Source organism: Eurytemora carolleeae, unplaced genomic scaffold (assembly GCF_000591075.1).
Source record: "Eurytemora carolleeae unplaced genomic scaffold, Eaff_2.0 scaffold270, whole genome shotgun sequence".
NCBI classification, from domain to species: Eukaryota; Metazoa; Arthropoda; class Copepoda; order Calanoida; family Temoridae; genus Eurytemora; species Eurytemora carolleeae.
Genome location: NW_019396168.1, coordinates 116,346 through 130,004, shown reverse-complemented (window position 1 = coordinate 130,004; position 13,659 = coordinate 116,346). Strand labels below are relative to the sequence as shown.

Sequence of the window (13,659 nt, the reverse complement as noted above, 5' to 3'; positions counted from 1 at the left end):
TCTCATCTATTCCCTGTAGAATAGGACAGACTTAAATATGAGATTATGCAGGTCTAATGTCTCCTAGAGCTGGATTAATATTGGAATAGTAGGATATCTGTCCGCAGTGTTGTCTGTCAAACCTTGTCACAGTATCACCTACAGGGAGTACCAATAAACATGAGATATTAAGGAACTGATGACATAGTGGCCCTCGACGTTATCTTTGATTCCTGTATGAGAACATGAATAATAAAGATAATACTAGTTTTCTTTCTGGAAATTAATAACTATAAATAATAAATGTAAGATAGAAAAAATCGAAAATATCTTACTCACTGTTAGTTATTATACTCGGATAAAGGTTAGAAAGGTCACTGTTGTGAATCCTGCATTTAACTCTTCGAAGGGATAATGATTGAAATTCCCCTGACGCTTTACGCGGTATTTTTATTATACAATTATAGAGAAGTAAACATTTTATATATTTTAGATTTATAAATAAGAAAACATTTTTACTTTATAATTAAAAGTATTTTATTTAAAGTTTGTTTAACAACAGTGTTAAAGCAAATAACAATAGAACTTTAATAACAGCAGAAAATAATACATAGTATCTACTAAATGATGAATAACAAGACATAATGTTTTTAATTTTAAAAATACTATACTTTATTCAAAAGCTTTAGATAAACATATAGAACATGTTTCAATATTTTTTTTAAGAGCTGTTTTAAACAACCTCAAATCATGATTTTTTTTTAAATTCAGGTATCCATGTACTGCTTACATTGTACAATGGACATATCGGAAAAGAGTCAAACTTGGGATCTCAAAATGTCGATTTAAAGACTTAAATAAAACAGGACAACTTTTATTCGAACTTTTGCACCAAAATTTAATGGAAGGCCCTGAGGGGGAGGGGGCAGTTGTTATTTCCCCGCCCCCTTTTCAGAATTCCTTTATGTCTGCCCTTCATACAAGAAATAAGGTAATGGTATTTTAAACTAATCATGCTTGAACAGTTAACAAAATTATTAACTTTCTATCAGAGAAACCTCAATATTATTTAACAATGAGCAACTTAAACAAAAGATAGACTTTTCATAGATTTTCCGTTTAACAGATTTGTTCTCCAAATCCATGTTTATTTGTGGTCTGAAGGTTGAGAACCCTTGGTTTGAAAAGCACACCAGAAAACACATTTTAGGTTGGTCATCTCCTGAAATAGAACAGTTTTAAGGGATTGTCGACATAATTAAAAGTGACCCTGCATTAAGAAACCTGCATGCCAGATTTATAAAGGACTCCTGTAAAATTAAGAAGATATCAATTCATTATTTACAAATACAGTTTCCCTGTTAAAGTGACAGAAGTTATTATGAAAAACAGAAAACGATGATATCTACCTCATTGCTCCTCTGAAAAACTTTTAAATGGAGTCAGTTTTTTTAAAGAGTTAGTTTAAGTAACTGCATGCAAATAGGGCCATACCCGATTCACAACAGTTCTCGAAAAATGAAAGATGGTGTAGGCTTACGGCGAAAAATCAGCGCTTTTGATCGCTACTTATAATCTTACTTCTATCTGTTGCGTCTATAAGGAGAAAATTGTTAAAAACTACTTAAACCGAAGAACGTTTTAGCGTCCTTACAAACTCAGAAAGTAGCAACAAAACGACTCGGATCGTAAAAAAGTCAATGTAATTTAAAACAAATCATTCAGATATTACAACCTATAGTCATTGATTATTTTTCGACGCAGGAAAACATAAAGGAATTATCAGAATTCAACACTTGTAAAAAAAGAAAAACCACAATATATTTACATATTGATCATATAAGGGTTTAAAGGGTAACGTTTTGAATAAGGCATTGTCATCTTTGCATGGAGGGTCACTTAAAATTACGCTTACAGTCCCTTTACGCTCAAGAAACAGAAATAGCCTAAAGAATGTAATTAAAAGACAGAAAGCTCACCTCTAATTTGCTTTTCCATGTTTCATCGCTATTCTGATCCCGAGCTGGCCTGGTTAGGTATCGAACAGGTTTAGATAGATATTGAGGTCGGGGGTTTTGTAAAATTTGAACAGTTTGGGGTATATACTGGATTTTATAGGGCCGGGGCGGGGGTGCTCTTGTTCTTATAGGAGGAGGAGCAGGTGCTCTAGTTAGAGGGGGAGCTGGAGCTCGCGTAGGTGGAGGTGGTCTTACTCTTGGTGGAGGGGCTGGAGGGTTGGATTCAACTGAATCTCCAAACTGAGCTTGAATATCCTTTAGTTCCTGAGTGTTACCAACGTGAATATGGTAATGTATATCTCCGCTGCTTACTGAGTTGTCATTAGATGCAGGTGGGGCAAAGGATGGCTTAGTATCATCTTGAGGAGGTTTGTAGGATGGTCTATCATCTTGAGGAGGTTTGTAGGATGGTCTATCATCTTGAGGTTTGGAAGGTTGCCATGGTGTTTCATCTGGTTGGATAACAGGAGCTCTAGGAGCAGAGTAAGAGTTGTCTACTGGAGCAGATAAGTCGGAAGAGGGACTATTGTAGAACTGCTTGGGGGGACCCACAGGGGCAAACTGTTGAGGAGGAGTATGTGATTGTTGAGGAGGATTTGGCTGTAACGAAGGTGCAAAACTAGATTGAGGTGAAGGTGCAATTGGTTGATTTGGTGTGGAGTAGTATGATGATGGCGGTATTGAGGGTGGAGAAGGATCTGATTGAGCAGATGGAGATATTTGTTGAGTTTGTGGCGAATAGTATGATGTTTGAGGAGGTAAGGGGGGAGCAGGACCTGATTGGACGGAAGGAGATATAGGTGCAGAATAATAGGTGGATGGTTGGGAAGGTGGTGGAGGGCCAAATTGGGTAGATGGGGCAATTGGTGGTGGAATTTGTTGGCTAGGTGCAGAGTAGTAAGAAGAAGGAGGGGAGGGTGGAGATGCACCTGATTGAACAGATGCAGAAATTGGGGGTGCAATAGGGGCAGTGTAGTAGGAAGGAGGAGGGGAGGGTGGAGCTGGACCAGACTGAACAGATGGAGAAATAGGTGGTGCAATAGGGGCAGTGTAGTAAGAAGGTAAAGGTGAAGGAGGAGAAGGTCCTGATTGAAGTGAAGGTATAATCGGTCTTTGAAATGGTTCAGGAGTAGACTGAGATGGTGCAGTGTAGTATGAAGGGGGTGGTGAAGGAGGAGGGGCAGGGGGAGATGGAATAGAGTTTGAACCGAAGAAGGAAGTGAATGGTTCTGATGCATCTGTTGGGTCAGGAGTTGTTAATGTAACTGTCAAGGGCTGGGAGTTATAAGGGTTTATTTTAGAAGGAGATGAAGAAGGGGGAATCAGTTTAGGCAAAGTAAAAGTTAATTTGTTCTGAGGTGAATTAGAGTCAGGAGTTTCCAGGGGAGGAAGTAACTCTTGAACAACCAAACCTGGATCAAACGCATTATCAAAACTTGATTGAAGAGTGTCTGAAGTTATTTGGTTGCTTCTTGAGCCTTGGTTGAATCTTCTTCTGCCCGCCCTAGATCCTTGTATGCTGTTATCTACAGGTCTTTTTGTTGTCTTTTTGGATAAAGGAACTCCATAGCTGTCGGTTAGTTGACCGCTACTTGTTTGCCTGGTATTATCAAAACTATCAAAGTAGTAATCTTCTGCTTCCACCGCAGCTATTATCTTATCATCATCTTCATCATCCTCATAGTCATTCGTTACTGTATATTCGGAAACTGGAGAAGTGAGTGGAGGAGGAGCTGGAGGTGAAGGAGGACCTGGTCTAGTAGTGGTGTAGGAAGGTCTCACTGTTGTTAGAATAGTTGGAGGCTTAGGATAATGTTTGGGATCAGATTTATCTGTTTGCTTCTCTCGGAAGACCTTCAAAATATTTAATGTAACAAATTTATAAAGAAATTGTGCGCAAATCCTGTAAAACATCAAAAATCAAATAATTGGAATCTCAAAAATAAAATAAATCTTCTGTTTGTTTCAAGTTAAATCTTTTACAAGATTTTAAACCTCTGGAACTGAAACATCATGCGCTCTAGAAAAAGTGCATTACCTGTATACTTGGATTATTGTTGAGGGTAATAATAATCTGAGTATTCTTCCCACTAGTGTCCTGACCAGCTAGGGAGGATCCAGAGGAGCTAAACTGACCATATTCAGTGCTTCCAGATTCTTCTACTGTTATACCATCCCCCTGTACACTGTACGTTCCAGCTTTCCTCTTCTCAATAGAATTGTCATAACTTTCAGAACCAGAGTTCACTTTCTCCAGAACCTCAACGTATTTCTATTTGATTCCGTGTTCGGGATAGAATGAAAGTTTCTGCAGTTTTGAAGGAAAGTCCATGAAAGATTTAAATTAATTAATGCAAAGGCATTTTTCCCGACATTTTTCCCCAAATTGTATCGCTAAATCATAATTGTAGGAATTTTCGAAAAAAAACTTTATCTCGAAAACCCAGTTTTCATACCATGCAAAGCTTCAAAAGTTCCACCCCCTTCCCCTTCAGGAAACTTCTTTAATATAGATAACTGTATGAGCTGAAAATAGTGTTTCTCAATCCTAAACCAATTTTGAAGTTTGACTGACTATCTTACCCGAGTATTATCCTGAAACTCCTTATCAAAATCAGTAGACTTTTTCCTTGGTAACCCAGCATCATTAAACAAACTAAACTAATACATGTTAGCAAGTACATTGTACATTGTTCATAATTGCAATCACATCTATGTGACTTTGTGACTTACTGTTTTAAAAGTGTTGCATGTTGAACTAAATAGCCCATTTTTAGACATAAGACATTAATTGAGAGCATTTGAAATACTTTAACTTCAAATAGTATCCAAATTCTGACTTGTCATGAGAAAAATAAAGTTTATGTACATAATTTTACATCAAAAGAGACAAATTATTTAACTTACTTTTTAACTCAAAAAACAAGAAAATAAATTATAAAGATTTTTTGATAAATGATGTTTTAAAGTAATTTCAAGTGACCTCCCGTGCAAAGATGACAATTTCCGATTTAAAACAGTATCCGGCCTTCAAAGCTTTGTCTGATTAAGTATGAATTGGAACTTCATTTTTTTAAAACCTGTTTATTTTGTGGTTTCTCTGCAACATTGACTTGCGCATTTCATGCTTATAAGAAAGAATGGAATAATTAACAGAAATAATCACTTTTCACGTTAAAAATAAATCGTGCATTGTCATATTTTCATGAGTAGGAGTTGAAATTACGCTTACAGTCCCTTTAATAATGTTATTTCTACCTAGTAACTGATACTGCAGGAACATACACTGGTCGAACTTCTTGAAGATTCTCTTGAACTCTAGAGCTTCTAACCCTAAACACAATAATTACTCTAGAGCTTCTAACCCTAAACACATTTATTACTTTAGAGCTTCTAACCCTAAACACATTTCTTACTCTAGAGCTTCTAACCCTAAACACAATTATTACTCTAGAGCTTCTAACCCTAAACACATTTATTACTCTAGAGCTTCTAACCCTAAACACATTTATTACTCTAGAGCTTCTAACCCTAAACACATTTATTACTCTAGAGCTTCTAACCCTAAACACATTTATTACTCCAGAGCTTCTAACCCTAAACACAATTATTACTCTAGAGCTTCTAACCCTAAACACATTTATTACTCTAGAGCTTCTAACCCTAAACACATTTATTTATTTTCTTTAAACCCGAATACATTTTACGTCCTTTTTAAATATAAATGTGAAATTTCTGTCTAATTACAATTTTTATAAAAAACATTTCAATTCGTAATAGAAATCCTCATCTTTTACACTGAGTAAGAACCAGAACTGTGGAAAAGGAAGACGACATTTAAATAATAGTAAAAGTTTATTTGATGTTACAAACCAAATAGTAGAACTAGTAACTTATCAAATCACTTATTAAGTGAAATGGGTCTGTTCATAATAATTCTGCACAATTGCTATGTCTCATCTTCATTTTACACTATTTTACGTCATAACTTGGGCTTAAATGTCGTCTTTCCATTCCAGAGTTATATAGTTTTCACTGTACTGTCGGAAAGGTTCTAAAGACTGCAGTGTATATTTCAGCTAAATAGGATTTGTTAAGCTCAATTACTCTAAGTATAATATGTTGTCCCATTGTAAAGAGTTCTAATGAATTTGGTGCAATGAACTAACTGAACAAACTGAACTAACTGAACTAACTGAACTAACTGAACTAACTGAACTAACTGAACTAACTGAACTAACTGAACTAACTGAATTAACTGAACTAACTGAACTAACTGAACTAACTGAACTAACTGAACTAACTGAACTAACTGAACTAACTGAATTAACTGAACTAACAGAACTAACTGAACTAATTGAACTCACCGAACTAACTGAACTCACTTAACTATCTGAACTCACTGAACTCATCACTGAACTCACTGAATTAATTGAACTAACTGAACTAACTGAACTCGAACTGAACTCAATTAACTCACTGAACTCACTGAACTCACTGAACTCACTGAACTCACTGAACTCACTGAACTCACTGAACTCACTGAACTCACTGAACTCACTGAACTCACTGAACTCACTGAACTCACTGAACTCACTGAACTCACTGAACTCACTGAACTCACTGAACTCACTGAACTCACTGAACTCACTGAACTCACTGAACTCACTGAACTCACTGAACTCACTGAACTCACTGAACTCACTGAACTCACTGAACTCACTGAACTCACTGAACTCACTGAACTCACTGAACTCACTGAACTCACTGAACTCACTGAACTCACTGAACTCACTGAACTCACTGAACTCACTGAACTCACTGAACTCACTGAACTCACTGAACTCACTGAACTCACTGAACTCACTGAACTCACTGAACTCACTGAACTCACTGAACTCACTGAACTCACTGAACTCACTGAACTCACTGAACTCACTGAACTCACTGAACTCACTGAACTCACTGAACTCACTGAACTCACTGAACTCACTGAACTCACTGAACTCACTGAACTCACTGAACTCACTGAACTACTGAACTCACTGAACTCACTGAACTCTCTGAACTATCTGAACTCACTGAACTCACTGAACTCACTGAACTCACTGAACTCACTGAACTCACTGAACTCACTAAACTCACTGAACTCACTAAACTCACTGAACTCACTGAACTCACTGAACTCACTGAACTAACTGAACTAACTGAACTCACTGAACGCACTGAACTAACTGAACTCACTGAACTCACTGAACTCACTTAACTCGCTGAACTCGTTGGACTCGCTGAACTCACTGAACTCACTGAACTTATTGAACTCACTGAACTCACTGAACTCACTGAACTCACTGAACTCACTGAACTCACTGAACTCACTGAACTCACTGAAGTACTAGAGACAGAGCAGAAATAAAGAGAGGAAAATGAGGCAGTCCACTTTATCACGTGACCTGCATTGATTACAGACTTTGAGTCCAAAATGTGCATAATAAAAATGTCCTTGTAATCATTGTCCAGGAGAAAATAATGTTGATAAAGATAATGCAATACAAGGTCATTTTTAAAAGCTATTATTCTAAATTGATTGAGAGTGGGTTCTTTTTCTTAAACTCGGCTCACAAGACAATCTTTAGATTCTTTCTTTCTAAATGAAGTAATGTTTTAACTGTAGCTTAGACATATGTTACAAGGCAGACTAGTTCGATTTTTCCTCTATTTCTAAATACTCGCCACTGAGTCATGTGATCTGGCGGAACAGATCCATTATCTCCATTTTTTTCTACTCCGTCACTAAATCATGGCGGACCAGATCAATTTATCTCCATGTCTATCTACTCCGTCACTAAATCATGGCGGACCAGATCAATTTGAATCCATGTTTATCTACTATGTCAGAAGAATTTAAATTAATGGGGCTCAAGGGGACTGCAGTATGTAAAGCAAGTTCTGTCCAAAATCTACCAATTTACTTAAACTTTACAGAGAGCTTTATAACATAGACTAGGATATTTTCTCTTCGATGCAATTTTACCAAATTTTGCGTATTTAAAATTTGGGTTTCGTGGATTTTCAAAATTTGTGAGACACACTTTTTGTAAATTTGAGCAACCATATAAACCATACCTAGGGTCATGTAAAGTAGAAAGAAAAATTTGGGCAAGTGGTAAAACTTACCCTGCTCTATCCAATATGTCTAGAACTTCTGTTCTATCCACTCTGTCCAGTACTTACTCTGTTCATTTCACCCTGTCCAGTACTTACCCTGTTCCATTCACCTTGTCCAGTACTTACCCTGTTCTATCCACTCTGTCTTACCCTGTTCTATTCACTCTTCGGTACTTACCCTGTTCTATTCACCCTGTCCAGTACTTACCCTGTTCTATTCACCCTGTCCAGAACTTATCCTGTTCTATTCACCCTGTCCAGTACTTGCCCTGTTCTAATCCACCCTGTTCAGTATTTGCCCTGTTCTACTCACCTTGTCCAGTACTTACCTATTCTACCCACCCTGTCCGGTATTTGCCCTGTTCTATTTACCCTGTCCAGTAATTACCTGTTCTATTCACCCTGTCCAGTACTTACCCGGTTCTATCCACCCTGTCCAGTACTTACCCTGTTCTATCCACCCTGTCTCCTGGTAAGACCATCTTTGTTCTCAGTTTTTTCTCATGATAAACCTCACTCATCTATCCAGGAAGCAACAGATTTGAAATTAATGAAAAGTGAACATGCTTTCATCATTTAATTCTAACCCCTATAAATGAGACGTTAACGTCGACATGAAACTTTTTAATTTCTATGCCACTGATAATCTAGATTTCTAGCTTTAGAACCCTGCTTTGCCTAGAAGTTAAACCTACTCAATTTAAGATTTGATAAACCAAACTAGGAATATTCCATGATTCTGCAGAGTTCCTTAATCAACTTTAGAACCCTGCTTTGCCTAGAAGTTAAACCTACTATTCAATTTAAGATTTGATCAACCAAACTAGGAATATTCCATCATTCTGCAGAGTTCCTTAATCAATATTAAACCTACTATTCAATTTAAGATTTGATAAACCAAACTAGGAATATTTAATCATTATGCAGAGTTCCTTAATCAATATTAAAGGCAAATTGGTGAAGAGTTTTGGAATGTTAAACTTCGATTTTATTAAACTTAGCAATATATCTTTGACCTAAAAAAACATTAAGACACGTTTGTTTTTACATCGTTTTTGGGTCGTTTTTTCTTTTTTTCTGCTAGGGCAAAAATTTGACATAGTGTAAGAAAAATTAATATTTAGAAGACACTATTATAAATAGATTTGTTCTTTTTTACACTAATAGAAATAGATATAGAAAACAAATTGAAATAGTGTAAAATCAGAAAAAATTTGACATAGTTTAAGAAAAATTAATATTTAGAATGCACTATTATAAATAGATTTGTTCTTTTTTACACTAATAGAAATAGATATAGAAAAAAATTTGACGTAGTGTATAAATAGAAGAAATTTGACAAAGTGTAAGAAAAATTAATATTTAGAATACACTATTATAAATAGATTTGTTCTTTTTTACACTAAAAGAAATAGATATAGAAAAAAAATTGAAATAGTGTAAAATCAGAAAAAAATTGACATAGTTTAAGAAAAATTAATATTTAGAATGCACTATTATAAATAGATTTGTTCTTTTTTACACTAATAGAAATAGATATAGAAAAAAATTTGACGTAGTGTAAAAATAGAAAAAATTTGACAAAGTGTAAGAAAAATTAATATTTAAAATACACTTTTATAAATAGATTTCTTCTTTTTTACTCTAATAGAAATAGAAAGAAAATAAAAACAAAAAACGACCCAAAACCCAAAGGCACAACACTATTTATGAGTTATGATCTCGGACAAAAAATACACCAGAACAGAATTCACTACTTCAGAAACTACTGTTTTTACTTGCTTAGTACCCTAAATGTAAGAAAGAAAAAAAGGCAAGTTTTTTTAATAAACAGCATGCATCTAATCATATATAATTTTAAGAAAATGGTCCTAAATGAAACAAAACTTTTTTTCATGAAAACTGTTGCTCCCTTGTTATAATCAGGAAGTTCAGAGGATTTATTGATATTTTTGAGTGCTTGCAGTTTGTCAGCTGATTTTCTATTTTGTGAAAAAGTCGTCTGCTTGTGTCTGGATTCCTGCAGTAGTGAAGTTGATAGGGAATGCCTTTAATGTCATGACTTTTTAATGGAACTCAATCCCACCCCGGACTAACCAGAGTTCGGCTTTTTTATTTGTAATCCAACGTGTTTTGGTCTATAATTCAACATTCTTTAAACTTACAGTTTGTTTATTCTATACTTTTTCATTCATAACGTATTCATCACCAACAAGTATTTAAGAAAAAGGCTAATCAATTATATTTAATGGGTCAAATTGTGATCGAAAGAAAAAGCTATCAAAAATATTGACAGAACCGTTAAATCCACGTAATCCTTAAAGCAGAAAATGTATAATTAAATATTTCAAATAGCAAATGCTAACTTTCTTTTAGAAGAAATTATAAGTCATAATACAACTATATTAGAGTTGTATTTTTCAAAGGAATTGAGTCGTTGCCACAAAGTCAAATTTTCTAATCCCTATATCTGGATTTCTTGCTGTAAACCTTTTATATTTCGAAATTAGATTATTTGACTTAACAGAATTCACAGTTTTGAATATCTAGGTCTACGACATTGGGTTGCAAAGATATAGTGATAAGAATATAAGAGTTTGTGGCAAAGATTCAATTCATTTCAAAAATGCAAAATTGTTCTGAGTGTGTCCAGTTTTCTTTGCTTTTCCACCTTGGTCCTTTCTTTATGCTTTCGGATAGTTTTATTTTGGAGTTTTTTCTTCTAAATAATAGATTGTGCAATCCTTATTTGGATTTTTTCAAAGAAGCTGATTAATTGCTACAAACTCTAATATTTCAATCCTTTTATCTTTGCGACTATGATGTCGTCGACTTTAGAAATAGCAAAGGTCTGTACCATAAGGTTGCAAAAATATAGGGATTAGAAAATACGAATTTGTTACGAGTAATCAGTTCCTTTGAATTTGTTTTCGCTTCCTTAAGAGCGTTAAAAGGGCGTTACAAAAAAACGTTTCTTACATGATAAGTTGGTAAAAGCAGGCTATCCCCTTTCTGTCTTCCTTGATTTACAACTTTAACCTCTTGAAGGGGAATTTCCCCAACTTGCTGAAGGGTCTCCTTGACAACCTTGACGTTCTTACTGGTCACTAGATCCAGGTTATATCCCTGCTCTGGTCCTTCTAGATGAACCTTCTGTAGAACTAGTCCAGTTTTCTTAGCTCCAGGTCTAGCTTGAAGCTTGGAAACTTGCTGGAGTCGAGGTGTAGATTGAAGCTTGGAAACTTGTTGGAGTCGAGGTTTAGATTGAAGCTCTGAAACTTGTTGGAGTCCAGGTTTAGCTTGAAGCTCTGAAACTTGTTGGAGTCCAGGTTCAGTCCTTTGTTGAAGTTTTAGCTCTTCAACTTCTTGGAGCCGAACTTCATCAATTGGACGCCATGGTTTAACCTCTTTCACTTCTTGGAGTTTCAACTTAGAATCTAGAGCCCCGGTCTTTAGACCTTAAGTTTATAAATTGTAAGGTTAAGTTATGATTTACCCATATTGTAAGAAAAAATGCAAATATAAATGTGAGGTACCTGCTTTTCTATATAAAAATAAATATATATAAATAAATATATATGAAAAATGTCGTCATTAAAGGCTCATGGTTAGTGGCTAATCCTAAAATATTCTCAAAGACAAGAGCATTTAAATGCTGTCATTTTTTGCCTGGCGTGGTTTTTCACCCAACATTACTTTCGCATAGTAAAGATATTATCAGAGTTAAGTTAAATTTTTTCTTGACGAATAATTGTACTTTCTTAAATCATTTTATGTATAATTTATATAAACAATAAATTCTTTAAACATTTCCCTACTGTCCAACTTGCAACAATCTTCGAAGGAAAAGTAAGAGTGTTCCATTTTCCAATTGTTTAAGATTTGTTGTTCAACGAACTCCCAAAGAAATTGTAAAGATTAGATCCATCTTGCAAAACCAAGTATATAAAGTTATAAATATATACTTTGCTTGTCTGTCTTATTGTATCCAATAAACTTTAAAACGTCAACACCGATCGGGCCACATTTTTTATGGCAACTCACATGACCCTAGAGAAGGTTTCCGGCCAAAAAGTTCAAAGTTAAAAGCCAAAAATGTTCATATGAAAAAGGGTGCAAAGCGCTCTAGATTCCAAGAAAAAATATTTTTTTAAATGTATGCAAAATTACAGTTGGAACTTTTTGACCTCGTAACTCCTTATCTTTTGCTTTTGTTACGTTTCATAACTTTTTAAAAAGCGGAGTTAAAATTAAAACCATGTCAGATTTCTATATGACCAAATATTTAATCTTACTTGGAAATAGATATTGCAAAGATAAGACCCATCTTGCGAAAATAGGAGATAACAATATATTTAAATGTATTGACAATTCCAGTGTTATTATTTTTATTAGGTTTTTTTCTTTACTTTTTTTTCACTGATCGTATTTTATATTTTGTCAATAAATTATATCTTTTATCACATTTAATTCCCAAAAATGGCCGAATATTTATTGTTTAATATTCGAAACAGCACCAAAATAAACTTGTATATCTCTTAGACTACACTGCTACCCTTAAACTGACTGAACCCCCTAGATTTGAACCCTGCGCCTCAACTCGCGCTCAGACTGGGTACACACTTAACACTTATATTCAGGGGTCCTCCTAAAAATTTCCATTTTTTCCCCGAAAAAAAGCCATCCAGAATTTATGGTTTAAAAAGATCATGCCCCCCCCCCTCCTCCCCAATTTCATGAACCACATCTGTTGTTGCCCCTAATACCTAAATGAGTTAAGAAGTTGCTCAACCCAACGGAGCGTATGAATCAATGTGACAGGGGAGGGTCAAGTAGAACACCCGGATAAACTAGGATATCTTCAAATCCGTCCTCAGTAGAACACCCGGATAAACTAGGTTATCTTCAAATCCGTCCTCAGTAGAACACCCGGATAAACTAGGATATCTTTAAATCCGTCCTCAGTAGAACACACGGATAAACTAGGTTATCTTCAAATCCGTCCTCAGTGGAACACCCGGATAAACTAGGATATCATCAAATCCATCCTCAGTAGAACACCCGGATAACTAGGATATATTTTAATCCGACCTCAGTAGAACACCCGGATAACTAGGATATCTTNGGACTGCAGGATATCTTCAAATAAATGCAAAGATGTCCACACTAGTAACAAGATGGAGGAAGTGGGGTGGCAAGGCGACTCAGATGTCCTAGATTCAAAGTTAGTCAGCCTTCAATTTCGACCCCAAATAAGAACAAGACAGATTTTTCATTTCCTCTTACCTCTGAATTTATTCTGATAAAGTCAGGACATAACAAGATTAAGTCGTTTGCGATCGAGGGGTCGTGAAATGAACGAAAAGGGTTAAATAAATGTGAGGTACCTGCTTTTCTAGCAATTGCATTTCTAACAATCTTGTTTCATGCAATCAAATCTGCAGCGTTTTAATCTCATAGCTCCTGAGTTTTGATTTTATGAGAAAATCAATTG

General features: G+C 35.3%; 1 protein-coding gene across 1 annotated transcript; it reads right to left on the bottom strand.

Moving 5' to 3' along the window:
- Positions 1-588: 588 nt before the first annotated feature.
- On the bottom strand, positions 589-11,665 carry LOC111697029 (nascent polypeptide-associated complex subunit alpha, muscle-specific form). The gene is made up of 9 exons (XM_023466895.1): positions 11,662-11,665; positions 11,145-11,623; positions 10,078-10,185; positions 8,613-8,686; positions 5,256-5,330; positions 4,581-4,653; positions 4,036-4,257; positions 1,959-3,851; positions 589-1,201 (listed from the first exon to the last, which is right to left on the bottom strand). The coding sequence occupies exons 1-9, from the start codon at positions 11,663-11,665 to the stop codon at positions 1,127-1,129; spliced, it is 3,003 nt and encodes a 1,000-aa protein (XP_023322663.1). The 3' UTR covers positions 589-1,126.
- Between the last annotated feature and the right edge of the window lie 1,994 nt (positions 11,666-13,659).